The 25694-nt window shown below is 36.5% G+C and overlaps 1 protein-coding gene across 3 annotated transcripts in view; it reads right to left on the minus strand.

The window, feature by feature from the left end:
- The window catches only part of LOC115244700 (E3 ubiquitin-protein ligase Rnf220-like), a 180442-nt gene that overhangs the window by 144384 nt on the left and 10364 nt on the right, over nucleotides 1-25694 (minus strand). Inside the window, exons 1-2 of one of the 3 annotated variants that reach the window (XM_029822586.1) lie at nucleotides 22607-22848; nucleotides 18251-18788 (exon numbers count right to left, since the gene is read on the minus strand). In XM_029822586.1, coding sequence (XP_029678446.1) covers nucleotides 18251-18788; nucleotides 22607-22720 — 652 coding nt within the window. In that variant the 5' untranslated portion in view covers nucleotides 22721-22848. Of the gene's footprint in view, nucleotides 1-18250; nucleotides 18789-22606; nucleotides 22849-25694 lie in introns of those variants that run through there. The other 2 variants (XM_029822587.1, XM_029822588.1) reach the window with 2 other exon arrangements.

Below are 25694 nucleotides of genomic sequence, written 5' to 3' on the forward strand. Positions count from 1 at the left end.
TGCACCGGGTGTCCCGATAATTCCACGCGCGTTATAAGAAGAAAAAAAAAAGCGTTACCGGCGAAAGCGGATGCGCTCGTTACGCATCGACGAATTATACGCCGCGAATACGATTACGTTTACGAGAATACACACGCGCGTATGGATCGGTTGCCTTCTTCGTGTTGGTGGAAAATGTCCGATAAATCGCGATCGCAAGTAAGCTATAAAGGTTGCTCGCGCGAGATAATGTTCTCGTATCTCGTGTTAACGAGATTTCTATTCGGCCTAAACCGGCAAGTGGAAATCTCTACACAAATGACCCAAGCTTTGTACAACTTTGAACAATTAATAAATTGTATTGGAAGAAAAAGAATTATATCTTGTGCTTGCCTCTTAATATAATCCCTATTAAAATAGTTTCCCTTATTTGTGGATTTTTAATATCTGAGCCTTCAACTTTGTTTTTCATTTTTAATTTTTTTAAGCACGATACTAATTTATTTCGTGGTTATACAATACATCCATTTATTATAAATCTACTTCCAAAAAAGAAATAATCGCACTTTGTCGAGTTATATCAGGCGCATTCATGTGAATTGTATATATTCGCGAAGTCGAACGCGGTGCGTAAAAAATGTACAACGCAGCAACGCGTGCTGCTGCGTTACACCAACTGTAAACAGTGACGTTAACACTCGCGCATTAATGACTCGCTATGGAATCCGGATCCCAAACGAATAAATTAAACAAAATCGCCGTTCTGCTGCGATAGCCGTAAAAAAAAAAAAAGAAAGAAATCATTCCGTGCAAATCTAAAGAATTGACGGGAAAAATTAGAAATCTTTGAAGGGAGGGGCCGTTCCCCGCACGCTTGCATTTAAAGTCGAATTATCGACTCTGCCGGTTTTTAACGACCATCGTCGTCATCTCCGTCTCGACCATCCTTGCGATAGTTTATTCGTTGAACCGAGCGACGGGATCGTCAACCGCCGTTGATCCGACTGCTACAAAGTAGTCGGACTACCGCTGCTAAGTGGCTGTGGGGAGAATTAAGCGCGCAGAGATCGGCCATCTAAAGACTATCACCGGGCTGATAATCAGCGATGGAATACGGTGTCGATTCGTGGCGCGTTAGTACTTATATCACCGACATACGTCGCTAATTGGAGGCGGTTCCACCATCAGGCTCATCATTCGAGCTCTGCCAGCGTCAGCGTATGTAATTATAATTAAAAGCCGGTAGAAGTGATTAGCGCGAATCCCGATCTCCGAAATTCAATTTTTTAAACTCTACATATGAATAGTGGAACGTTTAATAAAATAAAAATTAAAAAATCATACATACATTCAAAATCTTATAATGTTTTTTTAACTACAATCAATGTATTATATAATTATTATAGATTTTATTAATATATCTAATGAATTTTATATGTAATGAATTGAAACTAGTATTACAGTCACATACTTCGACATATAAATATAATAATTAATAATGAATATAGAATATAATACTTAATATTAATGCATTCCTATTGTTAAGCTTAAGAGTGTCGGATATTCACTCAGTGTTTGCTACCAAGACTAAAAGATTTAAAGATCTCGCGAATGAGTATTTTGCGGACACCGTATTGCGTGCGCCGCTCACAAAGGGAGAGAGCCGTCCGCAATCGCTCTCGCACCGGGCCATTGTGTGCGGACGCTTTGATAAATTACCGAATAATTGTCAAATGCTAGAAAACGACGAAGTCGAGAGAACGGCTTTGGAGTAGGGACCAGCGAAAGCACGTGAGAAGTACATCGACCGTCCCTACTCCACTCTGTCTTCTCGCAAAAGACCGGTCAACTAACTTGGACGCAGCCAATCTAACGAATACAGATTATCCAGCTCTCAAAGAATCAGACAAACTCTCCTATCTCCAAAGAAAATTAAAAGAAAGCTTCGTAATAAGTATCAATTTTGTTTATAAATATTATACAAAAAAACATACATAAAATGTATGTAATATAAAATATTTGTCGATATATATTATAAAAAAAAATAAAAGTGGAATAATATAAATAAAGCTTTTAATTAATAGCAATAAATGTTTTAAGGATAACGTTATATATAATACTTTTATAATCTTTTTTAATTCAAAGAATTATAAAAGAATTTTAAAATTATCTACATTTCTTATTTTTATAAAAAAGAAAATTAAATTTTTCAGTGAGTAAAGCTTCATTTTTTGTGACAAGGATTGCTACGCGCAAATTAAAAGAATCATTAGAATTAATATTTGCCGAGGTAGAGAAATAACAGGTAAAGAAAAGCGAGAGGCAGACTGCCGGCCCGTTTCACGGCTGAAATATGACAGCGCGCACGACTCGATGCGTGGGCGGTTGGACGAGCAGAGCAATGCTAAAAGGGCGAGGATAAATGTCTCGATGTTTGTAACCGAACACGCTCGCCTGCACGTCATCTCCCCACCTTTCCCTTCCCTGCAGCCACTTGCTCGCTCGTCCTTCTTTCCCTCCCTCGCCTTCAATCGACTTGCTATTACAAGGACTTTGTTTGGAATCGTATTAACCGCGTAACTGATCCACACAGAAAAAAAATTTAATATGTATTTCTATATATCTTTCTGTTAAAATTATTCAATTGTGTTTCAACAAATTAATTCATTTCTAATTCAATTCTATTTTCGCATTAAAATAGGATGCTTCAAGGCAAATGTAACGTTTGTATTTGACCAAGATGCAACTCACCATACATAAATAAACGCTCGGTGGAAAATGTATCTTTGATAATTAACGAATGAGAACTGAGATTTAAAAGAGAACACGGCAGATACGCGAGAGCAAGATTGGAGGCTCACAGGTTCACCGTGGATAATTTATCGATTCAGAGGAGCCGAGATAGAGGGGCGAAAAAAAGAGCGCGGCACGGGCTCTTCATCAGCGATTTAATTCCTAAACGGCAACGGCTTCGAGTTTATTTATTTTTTCGCCGGCTCGTGACCGGCGTCAAAACGAGGGCGAGACCGGGACAAGATTAAAAATCCCTTAATTACTTAATCGCGTTACACCCGGCTACATCCGTGTCAAAGAGAACTCTGTTCGCGTTCGGAGGGAGTAACGTCTTTCCTTTTTTTATCGCTTTTATGTCCTTGCGCTGCATTATCCGCAACGTTCAGTGAAATTCCGCGATTTTGTATATGAAGCGTTAATTATAACACGGTATTTGCACAATTCCTCGAAGAAAAATCGTATACTCGAGCTGAAATACGACGTGTCGTAACTTTGCGTTAAAAAAAATCACAAAGAGCAAAGAGTGAAAAGATTAAACTATGAACGTTCGTTTCTCGATATTGCCCGGCGATAGTCATAGATGTGTGGCATTAGCGACAACTAACGATAACGGCTGGGCACGGTAGTTGGAGGGTGCAGACAGTGACAAACCGCCTTGGCTTGCTGTGATTTCAGTTAATTGTCGGCACGGCCATTTCTCACTCCTCGGCTTCCGCTCGACGCGGAGCCGGGCGACGACGTTGTAAATATCCACGAGGGCCCACGAGAGAGCAAAGGGCTAAAGGTGGAACGTCTTACTACGGTAGGCTTAAGCTTCTAACCTTGCGCGCGCGTAAGCCGCTTCTTCCTTTTCTCATATTCTTTTGTGTGTACGATCTCGTACGGCGAACGTCCTCGTCTTTCCTCTCTGTATCCTTTCAACACCGAGATGTGAGTCTCGGATAATTTTCGCTGACGTGAAATCTGTCCGACGCGGCAAGTAATTCATAAGATATATAATACCTGGTTCGTGTGAAATAATTATTCATACATAAAATTATATGGAACCAAATTTTAATCTTAGAATAAAAATCTTATTATTCCTTTAAATTTTAATATTTGAACGTTTTCCAGCTTTGCTGAGATTAAAAGTTTTTTTATTTTTCTATATTATTGATAAAAGTTATTATATATACGTATATATATATATAATAACTGAATTTGCGATTAATTGCAAAATTAATTTAATTTAACTAACAAATAATGTCGAGGAAAAATAAAATCTTGTTAAAATAGAAATCCTTTTAAAGAGTACATGTACAAAAATATTATATATATTATTAGAAAATCCTAGTCTTTTTTTATGAATTGAAAATAAGCTTGCGAGATATAATATGATGTAAAGGTCAAGGGAGCAAAGATTTTGATTGAGAAATATCGCGTATTATATCGCGGAGACGAAACTCGTCAACGTTTTTACGTAAAAGGGATTCGAGACGATTACCACGGCGATACGTTTCGGGTTAGGAGGTTCTTTGCACGACTGTCCGCACCGAGATCGCCCTATGAGAAAGGGGCGAGTGGCGACAGTGCGAAGGGCCGACGGAGGGTGCAGAAACGAAAGGTGGAGGGCCACGAAAGTCGGAGTCGTCCGGGCAATCTTGTTTGGAGCTTCTAATAATACCCGACGTATCGGCTCTCGCTGGTATTTTTATGGCCCAGCCCGGACATATGGACGCGTATCCATACATATGTGTGCCGCCATATATAACGGGCGGGCAAATAAAAAGGTAACAACGTAGCTCGGTGGACAAATAGCCTCCAGCCCCCGAAAACCGCCGATAGGCTAGCGACACCCACGCCTTCGACGATATAATGCGACGCTGAAACGTTTCGTCCTCTCTCTTTCTCTCTCTCTCTCTCTCTCTCTCTCTCTCTCTACCCTATCTGTGCGTATGTACGTGAGCGCGTACGTGCGCACTTCTAAGCGAGGGTGGCCGAAGCATAAATCAAGTCGTCCATGTGTTACCGCGATCGGATTCGCCGGATCGTTTTATCGCGCGTCGATGACTAACCAATCATTTTTGTCATTTTTGTAATTTGACTTATTAACTCGTCCACCAAAGAATTTTTTTCTCCCTCATACAACTTGAATCAAGATAAGACAGATTCCTATCTATTTGGCAATGTTTTTGAAATCATAATGATTGATGCTAATTATTCAAAAAGCCAATCTTAATAACCATATAAATAATTTTGCAATTACATTATGTCTTCGTTAATTTAATCAAATAAATTATAGTCGAGTTGAATTTAAAATTCTAATGATGACAGGCTTTTACTTTATATATGTTATATTAACATATATATACGCGCTATAAAATAATATTATTAATATTCGTTATATATATTTTCCGAGATTAAGAAAGCAAATATTGATTATACATCTATATAAATAAATATAATATCATAAAAATAATAAAACAATTTTATGGAAATAAAAAAAAAAAAAAAACGAAAAACTTATGTTTCTATGATAAAAAAAGAGGTAAGCCCCTTTTATGCTGCTTTCACGACAATAAGCAACAGCATTATTTTATGTTTGAAATGCAAAGCCGCAATGGTTAAAGCCACTTGATTGACGTGTCGCGTATTCGGCATCACCGCTATGGAACGTCCTCGAACACGTTCTTAGTTACGCCGCAGCGAATTGGTGAGCATCGAGAGACGCGTTACACGTGAAGAGGTACGGGAGAAAGAAAAGACGGCTCATAAAACAAGGTTTACCGAGTGTCTCGACTGGTCGACCACAGTTATTACGAACGAATATATACGTCACGCGGGGCCGCGGCGTACGGGCTGATGGTGACAGTTCAATCCGAACTTCGGCGTTCGGCGGTCAGGAACGCAGCCCGCAAAACCGCACGCGTGATTTCTGCCGCTCTTTGCGCCCCGCCGAATGACCGACCGGTCCTACTGCCGCCTCTCGCTCGCCCTCTCAACCCTTCCGCGGAATGGCACGCGGAATGCCTGCGGAATGCCAGAGAAAGAATGCCCCGCAATCTACTCTTAGATACCTCCGATATAAAAACTGCTGGCTCATGATGTTTCTGGCCTTTCATCCGGTTATTAAATTTATGAGAACAAATTATATTATAAGTGGCACAAAAACTCTTGAACAACGTAATTTGAGGGAATGTAAATAACACGTTTTCAGAAGACGGTATTGATTTATGTGTCTCGGCAGCATTTAAAGATCTTTTTTTATTTTTACACTGTTCGAATTACGTTAAATTAATCTGAGTGCAATCATATTATCCGGAGATATAGAACAACAACCCTCGTACATATCGACCAGTAAACCTAATTTAAACTACCATGACGCATTCAAACATCAATGCTGATCGGTTATGCGTAGAATATATAATCGTTAGTTTATGGTTATCATAAGTTAAGGTTACATGGTCGCTTAGTGATTCTTATTCGGAGAGTAATTTTTATTAGGAAAACTCTGTGCGGCGCACAAGATTGAAAGAAAATTTTCCTATCAAAAATCAATTTCAAGAATAAAATTCTCAAGATAATAACTTTTGATTATATTATACGTAATAAGAAAACTTTTTTTTTATATCAATATAGATATATCTAAAAAATATATTATTAATCATTTTATAGACTTTATCTCGAATCGTTGTAGAATTTAACCAAATTTCTTTATCGATAAAAAAACTCATATTTCGATATCGATGTAAAGAGCATTTAGCTTCTATGTAAAAAGCGTCGAATTGAACGTTGCCTGTGTACTTATATCACGCATAAGATGACGGTTTCGATATTCCACGTGCAGACTATTCGCACGAACGCGGTCGCGGCGGACGGCAGCGGCGGTAGCTTCGAGGCCATCAGCGTCGCGGCGCGCACGAATTTTCTCGCAGAGGCCATCCTCTTCTCGCGATAGCCGGCTAAGCTCGACGCATACGTGAGCAGCTATTCGCTCCGCAGTTACACGTGAGTTGACGTTCCGAACGCGGAACGTTCGGCTCGTGACAGAAATTACTAAATGCCCGGGACTGGCCGCGGTGTAGGTAGGTACACGTGTGCGCGTCGCTGAATTTATACGTGTGTATATATCGCCGCCACTCGCAAATGGGACTGCGGGGGTACGACGAGATAGAGAGAGAGGGAGAGAGAGAGAGAGAGAGAGAGGGAGAGAGATAGAGCGGGCAAGCAGGGGTAGTTGACGAGCGAGAGAAGAGAGGGAGCGGAGAGGAGAGAAGAACAAAACGACGTGTGTGGCGGCAAAGCCGCGGACACGGGTGAAACGAGGGTGAAGGATGAGGATACGGGGGTGGCGTGCGCGAGCCTCGCGCGCATATTAATCTCCTCAACCGCACATCAGCCTCTCGCCGAATCTCGTTCGTTCGCGTACTTCATCTTCCGGTCCGCTAAACGCGGCTTGACGCGGCGCGGTATGGCGCATCTACGCATCGCGCGACGACGCCTGCGGCAAATTGGCAAACTGCGCAGTTTAACCCTCCTTCCTATTCCTGTGTGCGACGTCCACCTTCCTGCGTCTCTTACGCCCGCGCCTCGTCATTGTCACGTAAACGGGCCGCGTCGATCGTATTTGCACATGCTACGCCACGCGCAATCGAGCAATGCACGAACATGTTAAAAATGCATTTTTTTTCAAACGTTAAAATAAAGGAAATATATTATCTATAGAATGTAAATAAATATGTAATTGTAAAGATATGTAAATAAATTTGATTTCGCTTGTTTTCTCCCTTCGCTAAGATGGTGAATGATAAAGATGCGACAAAATTTATACAACTGGATTTTACTCAAAAATTTGAAGTGGAATAAGCAGTTCTGTAGCAAAAATTTCACAATATTGATAATGGAAATATATCAACTTCATCCAATATAAAATATCTTTTTTTTTTATTATGAAAATAGACATGTCACACAATTGATGTAAACCAAAATAAAATTTTAATTAAATTGTACATTAATCATATATATATATATATATATATATATATATACTATTACCGGGTTTCATTAAGCTCGAAATTCGGTCAAATCCACTGCGAATCCAAATTAACCCTCTTCGTTACATTCATTACGAAGTCTCGTGTTCATCAAGTTACACGAAATTGGCAGATTCCGTGTAAATTTTATATTCTCTATATACTCTATACACCACTCCAAATTTTTCTGCATTACGTCGCAACTCACAGCAATAGTATTATCATACCAAAAAAAAATTTCCTAAACGAACAAGAAATATCTTCAAGTCAATCGACGTTCTTCTGCAAAAGATATCATTGATATCAAAGATTGCATTGCAGTCGCAGACCACTCGATGAGAATAAAATTGACGACGCGTATTAAATGAATCGAATTAATATGTGGAGGGCTATGTAGCATAAATTTAAATCAATACTTTTAATTAAAATTACAGGGAAACTCTACTCCATCCGGCGGAATACGTATGCCAAATATGTTGCATTAGCACCGAATTTCATTAAATTATGTTAAAGCCCAGTCGAATCCGCCGTGAATCATAAATTGAAATTAACGTCTTTGATTAAAATTATTTCGAGCTTTTACGTTCCATTGTATTCTACGCAACTGATATGTAGAATTCGCCCGTAATATAGTCGATCCTATTGAATCTTTTTATTTAAATATGTACAATATTTGAGTTTGAAATTCTAAGCGAACCAGTAAACGAATTTAAACTTGCAAGATACCGATTATGCGTGTATATGGTGCTCGCTCTGCCATAAAATAATTTTTTTAATTATAGGAATGTATAATAAACATATAATAAACAATAATAACATCATTATCTATACCACACATTCTTTACAATTAATAAAACAATATAATACTATGAATAACGATGGTAGTACTAACTAATAAAAATTTTTTAAAATGATTGCGGTTAAAAAAAGATTATTTTACGATAATAATAACCTTAATAGTAACCGTAATAGATAATAATAATTTTAATAGAGAATTATATATTTCAAGATTGAAAGATCAGATATAACGATGCATGGTTCTGGCGAACGCGAATCTACGATCTCGACAGTCTCGATGACGTCGATGCCAACGTCAGATGCATCCGGGCGCAGAAGCTTCGGTCGTCGCCGGATATAAACGAATTCGTATACAGTATAGGAAGCTCCTCCCTCACCACGCCCAGAGCTTCACAAGGAATCTCGTCCTCCCACGTTATAGAGGAGGATACCTCTTTCTCTCTCTCTCTCTCTCTCTCTCTCTCTGTCTATTCTACCCACGCTTCATCTCTGTTCCTATCTCTCTTTTCCTCTCATTCAGCCTTCAGCTCCTTCCGGTCTAGGAGGCGGAGCTTCTATTTCTAGCGGCAGCGAGAACCAGATCGTTAAACGAGCATAGGAACGACGGGATAGAAGACAGAAGACGGAAGAGAGAATCACCAACACACGCATGAAGAAACTAACCCCTCCTCTCGCAAACAAAGTATCCTCGCTCCTCGGGGAGGATGAAGAGCGGAAGATATATCGACTAGGTAGCTGGGAGGAAAAGGTAAAACGATCGCGGTTCCACGTGGATATCGTGGTAGTCAAGAAAGGAGTCATCGACCTAACGGCGAGGTAACAAATACATAGGGTTACGTATCTATAGTATACTGAGATAGAAACGTGTCCGTATATTTCATTGCTTGTCATGTACAAAGAGTAATTACGCAAAGTGAATTTTAAGAGAAAAAATCTCTCATTGTCAGTCTCCTTGTAAGGTCCATTAATGTCAGAGATCCATTCCTTATTAACGTATTAATAAGGGAAAGAAATTTTGTTTTAGTCACTGTGTTTCCTCCCTCAAAAAAATTGTATTTTCTTAAAAATTCCAATATTTTACGGATTCTTCGCTATTCATTAAAAATAAAGATATACTAATTGTAAAAGATAATTCAAAATATTCCCTATGGAATAAATCATTTAAAATTTAATTTACTATTTTATTATATATCCGGCATGATACATGGAACTAGTATACCAGATAATTATTTCATGTTAAAATTTTAAAATAATCAATAATTAATATCAAAAATGAAAATAATACCGTTTGTGTCACCATCAGAAATAAAAAATAATTATAATAACCTCAATCGCTCGAAATGAAATGCTTTCATAAAGAAGAAAATAAAGTCCACAAACCATTTTAAGAATAAATAAACCTCTACTCTCTCTATACCGTGCATATTTTTACAAACACCGTATAAATCGCGTAAGTTACAAGCTTGGCTCGCACATATACAAAATATACAAAAAGATAAACAAAGAGAGAGGGAGAAAGAGAGATGAAGATCGTTTCTATTGCGCAAGAATGCAGGCGGAGGAGTCTTAAAGGTGTCCAATGTACATGCAGCTGTTATATAGAGCTCGATCCGCGAGCTCCGCCTAGCTGGTTGCAGTCGGAAGGAGAAGAAGGAGAACAGCTGGTCTCTCAGTTATTTTACTCCGCGTGCTACGACACCGCCAATACTGCGCCACCTCTATTGCCCCTACTGTCCTCCCTCCAACCCTCAACCTGCTTCTTCCACCTTTCTACAACGACTGTGCGCCCGAGGAGGCGCGGCAAGTTTCACGTCGCCGCAGTTGCAGTTTTGCACCACTCGGGGTCATGATGAATAGTGTCCTTCTTCCTCCCCTCGCTTCTTGCGAGGTTCTTTCCTTCGCCTCACACGAGTCGCCCCGTGCTAACTAACCTCGCGGGATCGATGGCGACTGCTTTGCGTTTGCTCTCTCTCTTTCTCTCCTCTTTTTCATTATTTCGATTTCAAACATTTATTTTTACCTCTTTTATATTCCGTAAGCTTTCATATTTTTAAAAAACGTTGTTATCTAATAAGCTGATACATGTGATTGTGATGAGAAAAGTAAATGGAAATATAAGATAAAAAAACCTTTTTACAGCGTTTTAAAACAACCAATCTCGGAATTAAATCAATAGTTATATGTATACATAAAATGATGTTATCTAATATTGCACCAAACTATTCTTGACTCGAACTTGACTTATATTTAATTCCATTAGACATTATCACGTCATTAAATTGATAGATATAATGCCATGTGGAGAAAATGACACTTTCGGGCAATAAAACACACAAAAACTATGCTGAGAAAATAAAATTCTTAAGTGAATCATCAACGCTCGCTTTTAATACCGAATATCAGTTTTGTTATAGCTTTCACTGGGAATAAAAGTCTCACACATATATGTATATATACATCATCTGATATTTCAAAATTGCGCTCATGTCCCTTTCAAGATGCGCGCGATTCGCTACAATTAATATGATATTATAATATTTCGTATTATTCGAGAAATAGAAACACATGGTGACAAATTGTTTTTTTCGCAAACAAAGGATACCGGCGCGATGGCGCGTTTTTTTCCGCAGCATTCAGCTTTTAATTTTATTTTTGCGCGACGGTTATACGCCACCGCGAACTCCGCGCGGAGACGCGCTAGGTGCATATGAAACGCGATACTTTTGACGGGAATTTTTTTCCACGGTTTTGCTTTATTGTTCCGCGAGAGTGATTGGTAATTGGTCGCGTCGAGGTTGCGCGTCCGTTCGCAATGTCGTTCGTTCGCGAGCCGCTCCCGTCGAATACAAACGAACGCGATGCATGCAACGCGACCCATAAGGCACCCCGTGTGTTGGTCCTCTTCGTCAATGGAAAAAAAATGCAATTAAAAATTTGCCAGGTAATATGGGTCACAGACTGTCCGCTCGTCCATTTTTGCGCACTTCGATTCGGGCGAATCGCAAAGGGCCTCTGTAGGTTGCATACGTACAGTGCAATCGTTTGCATCTATATCCTATGCTTGAAACTTCATAAATGTATTATTCAAACGACCAAAAAAAAAAAATTTTTTTTAAATTTTGTAATTTGATAGAAAACCAAGAAAGATAATGATCAAATTACTAATAAAAGTTTTAATTAAAAAATTCCTCAAAAAGATAGAAATCGTAATTATGGTCAAATCGTCAGTCATGGATCCGATCTTACTTTCAACTTTTTCCCTAAGTAATATTTTTTATATATTAGTCACTTTCAATATTTATTCATCTTTAATATTTTTTTCGTATTACATAATTTTTACGTTTAATGATACAAATACACATTTCCAATTAATAAATTACATATCATAAATTAAAAATAAAATAAAAATGACCACATAGCTATCATTATAAGCATAATAATAAATAGAATATACTACATTTGAAAATCAAATTTGTATTAACAGAATCACATGACTGACTAAATGCGTGCCAACGCGAAAAGTCGTATCTTAAAATAACAAAGAAACAAAATATCGAGCGTAGCGCGAGAGGAGGAACCGGAGGAATCATTTGTAATTCAATAATTCCAGTTCGTTTGTAATCCGGTAATCTATACTGCGGCTCGTTATTCCTGCATCATAATGAGTTTCGCGTTACTCGCCTTTTCTCGACGCGGACAGCTGGATAATCCGCAGTAACGAATTGTTGGTTCAACCATGGCCGATGCCGAGTTATCTGGGTCGCGATATGAGCAACGAAAAAAAAAAAAAAAAAAAATAAATAAAATAACGAAACGCATATTATCGGTGAGCAAATTCCGATCATCCCTTTTAAAAGTTGCTGTACCGAGATGACATAACAATGCATCTTTGAAAAATCACGTAAACTGATATAGATATTATATTTTCACAAAAGCGTTAAAGAATGTATGTGTGTATATCCAGAAATATAAATATTATATAAAAATTAAGAAACATTCAAAACATTTAAAATCTTTATAACTTTATTGTTGCTTATGCGCGTCTTAATTTTTTCACAAATTTTCACCTTTTTATATTCTTTAAATTAAAATTCTCTCTTTTCTTTTATAGAGGATATGTTTTATCAAAAATAATTTTTTTATCGAGAAATATCATCGGACGGATATATTCTCCTATCATTTTTTCGGGACTTTACGGCAATAATTTTCTGAGACTACGAGAAACCATTGATTTGCGGTTTAAAGTTTAAAATGCTTTCGTGGCACGTTTACACCGGATCTCAACGGTTGCCTAATGGTCCTCTCACGCAGCCACCGTAAAATAGAGAAATCATCGTAAAAGCGGCCAACGACGCGACCACCCTTCTATGCCGCCGTCGAAGCCTCGGTAAGCGGGCGAAATTTGATTACTAAATAATTCGTACGACGTGATAGTAAATCGTGGGTGCCGGCTCGCGGCTCGCTCTAAGAATACAAATGAGGAAGGAAACTCCTACGCGCGCATTCGCGAATGTATTCGAGCATCACTCATTTGCGGAAAGAGTACATTCTTGAAAGTACTGTAATTGTTTTAAAAAATACAATAAAATCGTAATCATTTTGCGTCATACATATGTACTATACTTTGATAATTTATCAGTAATAATAATCAAAAAATGGAATCTGAGAAAAATTGTATATTTAAAGCTCTCTCATAATATTCATAAATTATATAATTTGAGATTAAATTGATAACCTCAATATAATATATTAATATTAATAATATGTGTGATCCCCAAGTTTAATTTTACGATGATGAAAATTGTTTTCCTTTATCCTACTTTATGTATAAAGTACGTTGTTTTAATAAAATAAAATAGTGTCTAAAATATCTCACAGTAAAAACATCTTCCATGTAAAAGAATTATACAATTTTCCACTGCTATTATCTAATAGATAAACCAAAGGGACATTAATTTCCAATCGATTTACTGCTATAGCAATTACGCACGTTACACGCAAATTCGATTTTATCCCGCTCGCTCGATTGCTTAACATAGTTGCAGCATCACGTCTGCGAGTATTTATACTATATCTCATTGGCAAAGTGGTACATCAATTCAGTACCAGCGACGTACGCGATGTTTCGTTAACGATAAACGTTATTGGCCAATAGTGATTTAGTGGCGGTCGGTGAAAATTCATTCCTATTAAAGAATGATTGACGTAACTGACGTTTATACGGGCTTTTACCCATGACGTACGACAGAGTCGTAACGGTCGCTATACTAACTGTTTTCTTCAAGAAGCAATAATTTACGCAATACGCGATGCATCCTCTCGTTACACGTGTATTAACCCTCTTGACACTTTGATCATTTTTTTGTACTTTTCGTTGATAGCAATGCATTTTCTTATGCATACGCTTACTGCGGAATATCACTTGACATTCTGATTTTTTTACTTTATTATTTATGGTATAATAAAAGAATGAAAAGCTCTCTTTTATAACAGTGTTGCATTTACTTTATATCAATTTGTCATATTCTGAACTTTCCATTCCTAAAGTAGTTATTTATATGCTATATACATTATACATGTATACAATACTCTAAAGAATCACATGTATACAATTACGTAAACTTTTATCAAATTATGTGTTTTGACAAGAATCTAAAAATATTCTAAAAAAAATGTCTTTCCTATATGCATATACATCGCAATGTAATTATTTTAATGTGTTACACGTATACATATTGTATACGTGTATACATCCTGTATAAATTTGACATTTATAAAATATTTTCAAAAAAATTAAAAACAATGTGTATCGTGTGTGTTATAACTACATGTAAATAAAGATGCTACATGTAAATAAAGATTATCTACAGATTTTTCTCGATACTTAGAAATATAATGGTAACGAATAAGCCATGCAAACAATTTTACGTTTTGTTCAAAGGTTTCTATTTTAAATTTTTACTACGTGTATTAATCGAACGACGTGTGCGGAAACGATTCTCGGAGAGATTCGCGAAAAATTGCGTGAACGTAAATACGTAAAACCGAAAAAACGATGTCATACATTCGCGGCGGGTTAAAAATCACGACACTTTCGGTTTACGTTTGCCATTTCATGACCGTCATCCCTCGTCGAGACACGAGAGAGAGAGAGAGAAGAGCGCGGCGTTCCTATGTTATATTACTACCGCATATTTATGCGCGCGTAAAAAAAATACACGCGCGGATAACGCGCTAATACACGCGCGGCCCTTCGACCATTCGTGTGCCGTGTCCCTATGATGCATCATGCACTTTTACGTGAGTAAGTGCCTTTTTAAAACGACCGCATATGTTGAAAACAAACCCTAATTTTTTTTTTTTATTTTCCAAATTATCAATGATTTTTGATGACCCTTTACCTTTTGGATTTTGTTTCATAACTTTTCACATTACGCATTCATTTTATATGGGTGCAATTTTGATAACGCCATATAAAAATTGCAAATTCCGAAATGTAATTAAAAACGGCAATAACAATATAAAAACACAAAGTAAAATACAGCGAGGAAAAAATAATAATAGTATGACATTTTCCGATTGTGCACGATGGTTCATCAGAGTTACTACAATAATATCTAAAATAATGTATAAAAAATTAATCAAATTTTTGTTATATATTATTTTTGAGTATTTAAAAAATTATATTTGCATTTATTTCGTATAATATCTGACATTATATATAAAATCTATGAAATCAATCTGTAAATATACAAATACAAAGAGACGTGTTCTCTCTTTTTTTCAGTCACTATATTTTATATGTCAATTCTTGCGTGGTTCGCGGATAAGTTCGATTTGCATCTTTGACAAAACTGCAATTGCGATGCTACTGTAGGCGGGGATGAGAGGAACGGAGAATGACAGAGAGGGGAATGACAAGAGAGGAGGGAAGGAGAACATGGGTGCGCGGAAATACAGATATTTGCCAGGAAATTGATAACTCGAATAAACTCGTCGCAAAACATTCAAACAGGCTGCCAAACGGTACGATTGCACACTCCAACCCCCGGCTGCGAGCCAAACACCGCATATCCCTCCCTCGATAGAACGACTGTACATACGTTCGCGGGAGTGATGCGAACACAACCGATACAATACGCATATTACATGTCCACCTGTATTCTCCGCACCGGCGAACTGATTACGAACGGATTTGCTGGACGATTTTATTTCGATCTATAGTCAAAAGTTGCCGGCAGTTCAAACTGTGATTATTACTAACAGCGATTAGAGAAACTGTCATGCTTTATAATCAGATCAATGTGTAAATATACTTTTTCATTAAAACACATTTTCAGATAAAAGAAAAAATATGTATATAACATAACTATTATAAAAAAATTTTAAAAATCACAATTTTTTTGTATCTTCAATAATCGTCATAATTGTGAAATTGTTGAAAGATTGTAGATATTGATTTTAACTAGAAATGTATATCGCATATCTATCTACTAATAATAAAATGCAGAAACGATAACCATTATTGAAACGATGATAGTCGATTATAGCAACTTGTGGACGCGGTCAAACACACGCGCGTTACAAACGCGAGTCAATATTAACTCGATATTTTTGCCGCGCCATTAGAGTCAAATAAACGCAATGTAAATTGCACGATACAGTCGCGTATGGTTATTTGCCATAAATAGCGATGAAGCACGAGCGCGAGCGTATGTCAACCGCGTCTCACGTATACGCGCCGTTCACGAAGCCGCTCAAAAAGGGCGCGAGTGTGTAATGAAAATACCGCACTATTGAGTATAAAATAGGTATGCGCGCGGCCAATTCGCATAATAGCGTCGATATTCGAGATATCAAACAATATGTTAATAATGTATCCAGCACCGATTCGCGGTAGCAATAAATAATATTTCGAAAGGATTTCGTGAAATCAAAAGAGATTCAATTCAATGACTGGAAATATTTCATCTTTTTCTACTTAAAGCATCGAATAATCAGAGCAAAAGCGCGTTTGTAATTCTTAAAAAATTTATAAAGCTGCATCTTTTTTTTTTCACCGGTAAGAAAAAATCGGCATGCGAGATACGATATACCCGTGCGCAATAATTTTTGTAATTAAAATTGACTTTTCGCAATTACGCGAGTAATTTTCCGCAATGACTGTTTCCTGTTGCGTGACGCAATACGGCGTGTATCGCCACAAAGTCGGTATCGACTAATTAGCAACGTGCTAACGTCACCTAAAGCGGTCAAAGGGCATCGTTATCTCCGCGCGTCGAGGGATACGCGAAACTAAAAAATAAAAAAAAAAAACAGAGCCGAAGGGAGAGATTCTCCGTGTGTCTCTAACCCCTTTTCTCTTTCGCAATCAAACGAAAATTAGCCGATGAAAAGAGAGCGAACTGACCATAGCGCGCTTTTTCGCCGACGGTTAATTTGCACAGAGAGAAGCCAGAAATGTATAAAATTTCATCACAAAGATGCTTGGTTCGCGTCCCAATTCTTTTTATCTTAAAGAAAGGGGAGGGAAGAAAAAATATATATTGTTTATTTGTTATTTCTAATAAAAATGAGAAACAGAAAAAAATTTCAAATTTTCTAACTTGTACGATATAAGAAATACGAGAAGAAATATTAGCCATTTTAGTCATGATAATAAAAAATACTAATAGTATGCTTGTAATAATTATTCTCGTAAAATTCTTGTAAAATAGAACTACTCCAAACTTCCTTCGTATATTTAATGCTCCGTGCGATATAAAGAATTTATATTATTTACAAATGATAGTTTATCCCGGTACTCCAAATCCAGAGAAAGAATATGGAAAAAAGCGGGCGACGGCGTCGCCGCTGAGGGAAAAATGAATGGCTCTATCTTTCGGTAATTAAGATAGCAAAGAAAAATAAACAAACGCGTGGCAGAAAGAGAGAGAGAGAGAGGGTGGTCTTTCCGCGCTGTCCGTGGTGCAGCTGTTACGTCGCCAGGGGCTCAAATAAACGACTTAGGTAGATTAAGCATACAAATCTCGACGACTCTGCTCGTCGTGTAACCAGCCTTAACCCGCCCGTATGTCGGGGTCAACGTGGAAAAATATACAGGGTGTCTACCCCGAGCGCCGGTGATTCGAGAAAGATTGCACTCTTGAACAATATGTTCAAGAATATAGCGCGTGTTTCTTTCGCTTATCTCTTAAGATATATACTTGACGTATGTTTCGAAAGTTTTGAACGCGGCAGCGAGTTTATTCAGCGGGTAGAATGTTTATGATAAAAATCCGCATAGTTATCTTTAAAATAACGTCAGTGAAGCTTATCTAATATAAATATCACGAGGATATTCTAAGATTTTTTCGGAACGATATTTCGTTAATATATTGACGCAGCGAATAGTGCCGTGCATAACGGATATTAATATTTTAAATACTAATGAAATTGCATGAAAAACGGGAAAATGATCGACAGAAATAATCAAATATTATATATAAGATAGCATATTCGTATAATTGAAAATCATATAAGTAGATAAGTAGTATCAAGGATTGACATTAATTAAAAATCGCTGTAATGCAGCTTATAGATATATAAAGCTGATCATTGTATCGATCATTACTCGCTCAAAAAGAAAAAGAAAAAGAAAAAACGTGCACAAGGGTTACAGTACTCACGTCTGTACGGTCGTCCCTCCTCCGGGGTGGATCGCTCGGTGTTTTCGGATCCGGGTGTGGCGTTGGCGTCGCGATCCTCTTCATCGGGAGTTGCGCCGCGATTCGGTACGGAACCGGTACCGGCGGTACCAGTGGGTGAGCGGCTCGCGGAACCAGCCGGACTCTGTGGTCCGCCGACTTCCTGGCCGGCCGCGGCGACGGCGGCGGCCGCGGCGGCCGCCGCACCGGAAACGGACACCACCGTGCCACCGCCCGCGCCCGGCAGGGACGTGGGCGAGAACATGTTCGACATGCTCGAGAGCGAGCCGATGCTGGGCAGGCCGCCGTTTCCCGGCACCGCGCCGTTCCCGGTCTCGACCTTGAGGCACTTGCTGGGGGGCGCGAACGCGGACGGCACCAGGGGCCGGAAGCCACCGAAGGGTAGTCTATGGTCGAGCGGGTGCAGGAACTGCGGTGGCAGATGCAGCATGTGATGCAACCCGTAGCCCAGCGACGCCGCCGTGCTGAAGGGCACCTGCAGATCCTTCGAGTCGGTCACCTGAAACAAGCGCGAGGAAAAAAAAATTAGTAAAAGATCGAAATAAAGAAAAGGCTCCAATCAAAATAAACAAAATAATAAACGAGCTCGAGGAGCAAACAAATATACATACAATATATTAAATCAAAAAATGAAATAATTCACGAGAATTTTAATAAATTAGAGATTGCGTTCTTTTTGTATTTTGCGTTTTTATTTTTTGCGATTTATGTTTGACATGTTTGTTTTTTAGTCACGTATTCTTTTTTGCCTAATCTTTTTGCGATCTTTAAAGTTCTCCTAAAGTTCTCGTGAGTGTTGTTTAGTTTCTTGATTTAATATTATTATTCTATTATTTTGTTAGCAAAAGATGCTGGTAGAGGGATTTTGACATTTGGATGCTCACAAATGCGCGACGCGCATTAAATATTTATATGCAGCTTAATGTTTTATTTCTAAATCACGAAAGCGTTATAAGGGTTAGTGAAAGAAACATATAAGTCGTAATAATATATTTTATAAAGAGAGAAGAGAGAGACACAAGAGTTCTCCCATAACTAGTTAACACACTCTCAATAGTTCTTAACTAATATTTGTGAAATATTGGCGCATAGATAAAAAGTATATATGTAACATATGAAAAATAAAGTTTATCGAAATAAATTATATATTCATTTTTTCTCAAATTATTGAATAATTATAGAAAAAGATTTAGGTCACACTTTTACTTGAAATAATTTATATTAAATACTCTTCAAATATTAATATGATATATTTAAATATTGAAACATTATATTTTATTCATTATTAAATTTTATAATCGATTCAGATCATCAATTACAAATAGTTTTTTTGATGTCTCGCTTTAACGTCTAATTTCCTATTCATTTTACTTGTACATTGACATTTGCAGAAGTCCTCCTGACGTTCATTCTCGTTTCAAGGAACTATGTTCGCATTATTGAGTTTGATAGGAGTTTGATAAGTTTATTTTGTATACGCGATAAACGGAAAAATGTTTGAAACGCGTAACTAGATAGCTCATTTGCAGCATGTGGGTATTTCCGTGCTTTCAGGTACATATGAATGGCATATAATATCAAAGCAGCGTGGTGGTATACTGTTAATAACGCGAAACCACTGTGTTATAATAATCCGTCAAAACCTGAAGCTTCTCTCCCCCTCCCCCCAAACCCCCTAACTTCCCTTCTCCCTTCCATCCCGTATGTCAGTTGTATCATTCAATTCGCCGTGATTGACGAGTCTATTAAGCCGCATACTGAATGCTCGGTTGAAGCATCTACGCATTGGATTTTGTAACATTTATAATGCCAGAATTATCGGACCGTTATTAAACGTAACTGAAGTAATAACGGTGCGTTGCTTCCTGTGCATCGACTTCTCGGGAAACGATACGAGTGCGTTTCAATGTTGACTATTGGTACGAGTACATATGTCACGAAGTAACATCATATATTTCATAAGTAACCAGAAAATTACTTTTCAAAATCATCATAAAAAACATTTAGGATACATATTTATAGTGATTTCTAAAAATTTAAACGGTTTGATTTCAAAAGTAAGTTTATTCACACTATTTTCTCATTATTTTCGATATTCCGGGATTAAACCGTGTAATTGTGTTTATAATAACAAATTTTTTTAGCGATACAAGACCAACTTTTCCTTAATATAAACGTTAGAAGATTAGATACAGTTGTGTAATAGTTTGCATAAAATTGTTACAGAGATCATAAATTCATCTGTAAACGTAAAGTGTGAAACGTTACCGGTCAATATAAACCGCGCGGCTAAGGGAGCGAAACGGAAGTACGAAATGATTTCATCGGCGAGAATGGACAACCACAGTTTCCGGATAAACATTTCATTCGGTCGATAATGATGCGGGCGATGAGTTACACGCGGGGGTATTAGTACGCGCCGCGATTAGTTTATTATACTTTTATACGGGGAAATGAGGTTCGTGTTCGACGACCCGACATATATGCGCCCGCGGTCCAATCAGTGATTTATTAGATATTCATTATTATTTTAATTGCGGCCCCTGCCCTTTTTTCGCGACCGACGCGACGCGCGCTGCTTGCATATTTGCAATAATTTTTTATCATTTTTTTTTTCCCTCGCGCTCCCGCGGACGGCAAAGCGCGAGCGTATTTTGTCACCATGCCATCGCAATTAGGTTCGCCCCGAAATTATCTCATTTTTTAACGATGCTGAATTTTGATGCAACCGGTTAGGTTATCTGGCTATCATCCTCGTTCTACTGCTTTCTATGCCGTATCTACCGTTTCGCATATGCACGTGTTTTATCCGGACCCGATTGATGTTCCGCACGTATAAAAAATATTCAAGCGTTTAAAAACACTGTGGAATATACACGCTTATAATTAACCGCGATGCCCATTCGTTAAATGTTTGCGGCAATCACAGTTATGATATAAAGTATAAAGATGTGTGTGATATATAAAATCGTAAAAGAGTTTTGTTATTATCGGGAGTTTAATAATGATATTTCCCGTAATTCGCGTTATCGATACGATTTTGATTGTAGTAAAATTTAGTTTAAAATCACTTGCAAAAAAGTTAATCCGAATTCATATTTTTATGTAATACTTCAATTAGAATACTATATAATTTTTATTAATAAAAAATGCTCCTAAAATTAATAAATATTTCACAATTATATTCCACGAACAATATTTCTAATTAATGTTAGTCATATCGCTGATCTCAAATATCAATGAAAATACTTACTGCACCTCTTTGGTAATATAGGCTTTATTTTTCTTTTTTTAACTAATGTTTACCACATGCTATATATAATAGTGATGCACAATCTACACATTTTTCTTCATGATCAAAAGATGAAATACATTTATATACTTTTGTATTTTTAACAAATAGAAACAATCACATTAATAAATTATAAGTTTTTAATTTGAATTTTTGTCTTCTTGATTTTAGATTCTTTTCACTTTATAATTATATTATGTTTAAACAAGCTCTCCTTAAAAACAATAATTAGGAATAATTTCGAGAAAGTATTCGAAAAAAGGTTGCGCATCACTGATTTAACATTATCTGCTACTCAAACACACACACACACACACACACACACACATATTCACATTTATGTACACGCACACACCTAACTTTCTATTCATTGCACGCATTAATTAGTATGTACTTGCGTGTATAAAGCGACACAGACATGCGAAGCGGAATAGAAGTAACTCGAGTTATCCAACGCGTTTGTTGAAATCAATGCTAACAACTATTTTTTTATTTTATATATATTTTTCAAGAATGTTGTTTTTCTGTCAAATAGTGACATACGTGTCGCGTCAAATAAATACAATACACTCGAATTACCGTAATGTAGTTTCGTTGCATATGATATAAACGTGCAAATAAATTTACTCTCTACATTCTCCGATAAATTCTCATCTATAATATACAATGTACGACTACAACGTACTTAAACATTATACAAATTCGAATAATTTTCCCAATGAATTACGCAACATCTGCGTTACGTAATTTACGATATAATAAATATTGTATTGGATATAACGTGAATCAATATACATCTAAGTGAGATTGAAATGATATGATTTTTAATGATCACATTCATTCATACATAATCACATTTTTTTATAAGAATATGAAAATTTTCGAGTACAAGAAAATCAAAATCTATATTTGATAAGGTTAAAACGCGTTTGGTTGCAGGCAGACGAAATGCAATGTAATCGCAAGTATAAGTGCAAGCTGATGCGGAAGCTTAGGCGTAAGGGTAAGGACAATGGGACACTAACTTGTGGATTGAAGGGTCTTTGCATTCTCAGGGCCTCAGGCAACCCTCCGGCCTGCGAGAACACGACCAGAGACGGCGGCGGTAGATGATTCGGTACGTACGCAGAATTATCCATCTAAAACATATATCGTCGTTTTCTTCCTTCTACGTGTGTCTCGTCGATTAATCGTTTCCCTATTCTAAATATTCGATCGATGATGCGAAACGATGACGAGAAACTCGAAGAGAATTTCGTCTAAACTAATTGATGTAAGTCTCGAAAGCGTGACCGCGCGAAAGACGATGATCGATAGAAGATGAAACCGATCGTGTTTATATCGGTTAATCAGTTATTGATTATTAATTGGATTTATAAATTAATCAAACTATTCATGATTTTTATAATTACGGCGGTAAATATGATTATGAATAGACTATCTGACGTGTGCAATTTATTTTCATGTTTCTCGATCAGTGAATTTTCTTTTTTTCTCAATTTTTCTTACATGTTCTTTTAATTAAATTTCTTTTTACACGTTTGAAGCGTATATAATTATTTTCTCATGCTTTTTCATAGAAAATAAAATCCGATATACCTTCGAAAGATCTTTTGCTTGATCAATGTCTATTAATATTATTAAATTATTTTAATTTCTAATAAAATATTAAAATTTAATAAAATAGCTAGTTTTTAATCATTAACAAAAAATTTTCTTAATTTGCAAAGTAATGCAAAATGCATTAAAAAAAATCGTGTACTTTATATGCAATATTAACATATTATTCTTACTCTTTTGAAAGCGCATAAGCGAGTTTTTTTATACATATAAATTGACATTCTAAACTTCTCTAAACTTGTTAAAATTTTTATTCTTCATTCTTTTTTTATGAATTTTCTTTGAATCTTTATCGAAAATGCAAAAATGCGAATTTTTATGATTCAAGTGTAAAATCAGATACAGAAATCACTGATCGAGAAATGAATTGGATAGATTTGCTCGCTCGTCAATGAGAATTACATCGTGGCACATTAATTACATCGATGAGAATTACGTTATGTTTCCTGAGCGAAATGAAATTATAGTCTTATTTGATGATCACTTTATACACGAAACTAATTGAATTAAATGCAGAATAGCAAAGCAAAAATCAGTAATTAACGAACAATTTACTCGTATATATGTACATGTATAATCCATTATGGATAGCTCGTTTCTTAGATAAAATATTATATTCGGAACGTATAAAGATGTACCCTTGAAATCTAATAAAATTTCCAGAATCTTAAGTTGCTTACTCTTACGATACGCGTGCAACTATTGCAGTTAACTTTTATAAAAATTATCAGAAAAATTTAATTATTTTAATTAAATAATATTATCTTTGAAGAGATATTATTTTAAGAGATTATCTTTTAAATCATTATAAAAATTCTCTGGATATCTGACATTTCACATTTCTGATATTCTGTAATCTAAATTAAAGACATTCTAAAGATTTTGAATTCTTCATCGTATTATCAATACGTTAAAATCTATTATCCTAACTTTAAAAATTTTCATCGTTTAAAAATAAAAATTTCAATTGGAGTGCGCAAAATGCACAAAAATGAGCAATTAAAATACTTAGGAAGACTATAAAATAGTAGAAATATTCAATAATATCGAATATATAACAATTATTCCTAAATTATTGCTGAAAAATGAACAAGTACGAGCAAATCTCTGCTCACTCGATATTTTCTTTCACAAAACGCGATTTAATGGAACATATCAGTGTGTCGTGGCATGAGATCGCAGTATACCGTGTGTATCATTAATTATCGCGATTGTCAATTAATCACCGGTGTTGGATCGGGTGTCGACCCGCCAACAATTTCTGCTACTTCTAACCTTTCAATCAGAAAGCTATCGAATTCGATCCCCGAGTAATTGCGATCGATGCCAGACCACCTTCTCTTTTGTGGCGTGCGATCAAGTGATTGTTCGCCGATTGAAAAGACCGCGTACGACAAACAGCAGTAAATGATAAACGGTGAATATGTCAGCAAGACTGTATACGTAAATTCTCATTTTCAGGCCAGCAATCGAGTTCAGATACGTGTACGAATGACAAAAGACATTAATTCTTTAATTGTTTTTATCGATTTATTTTTATTGTGTGCAAGATTTAAAATTAAAATATATTGTGAATACTAACTTTAACAATCTATTAGCAATATTGTATGTCAAAGTATTAAAAGTATGTAAATAATGAATTAATATCCAGCACCTTATCACTTTACGCGTAATATAATAAAGATAATCGAATCGATAACTAATTGAAAATGTTATTTTAGTCAAACAGATTTCGCGTAAATCCTTTTATCTCCTGCGAGTATTGAGAAACGTGCTTATGTAATACTTCTATTAACTTTCGTATTTCTGATTATATATTCTCTTTTGATTTACAAAACATATTGCGTTATAACGTTTGCTGTATATTTATACATTTCTGACATCAAACCGTTATATTGAAATGTACACAGTGGAAGATCAATAATATATATGATTACAAAATTTTACTAACGTACTTTGCAGCACAAATACATGTCTTCTGTCAATCGTTCATTAATCGCTGATTGGTGGCTGTCAATTTAACAAGTCTAACGTCAAGAGAGAAATTAATGTAATCGATTATGAAAATTTGAACGATGTAGCGCGTACAAATAGATACTTAGAACAATGTTTTTATATAACATGTTTTTATTCAACCGGCAACATCCTCATCGCAGTTACTTCGGATCATTTTCGTTATAACGTTCTACATCAAAGCACATATATGAAATTTTATGTAACAAAATCCATTTCTTTTATATAAAAATTTAAACAATCGACAATATTCTCATCACTATGAATACGCGACACTTTCGCCACGATATTTGTATTCCAAAATGAGTACATAAAACTTTGAATAATCAGGTGAACAGCATCCACTTTTTTTGGAGCGATGTTTATTGCAAATTCAGACCACGACATTCTCATTGACCGAGCAACGCAACGCAATGCAACGCAACGCAACGCGACGCGACGCGACGCGACGCGACGCGACGCGACGCAACGCGGACACGA

This window comes from Formica exsecta, unplaced genomic scaffold, assembly GCF_003651465.1.
Source record: "Formica exsecta isolate Colony F162 unplaced genomic scaffold, ASM365146v1 scaffold83, whole genome shotgun sequence".
NCBI lineage: Eukaryota > Metazoa > Arthropoda > Insecta > Hymenoptera > Formicidae > Formica > Formica exsecta.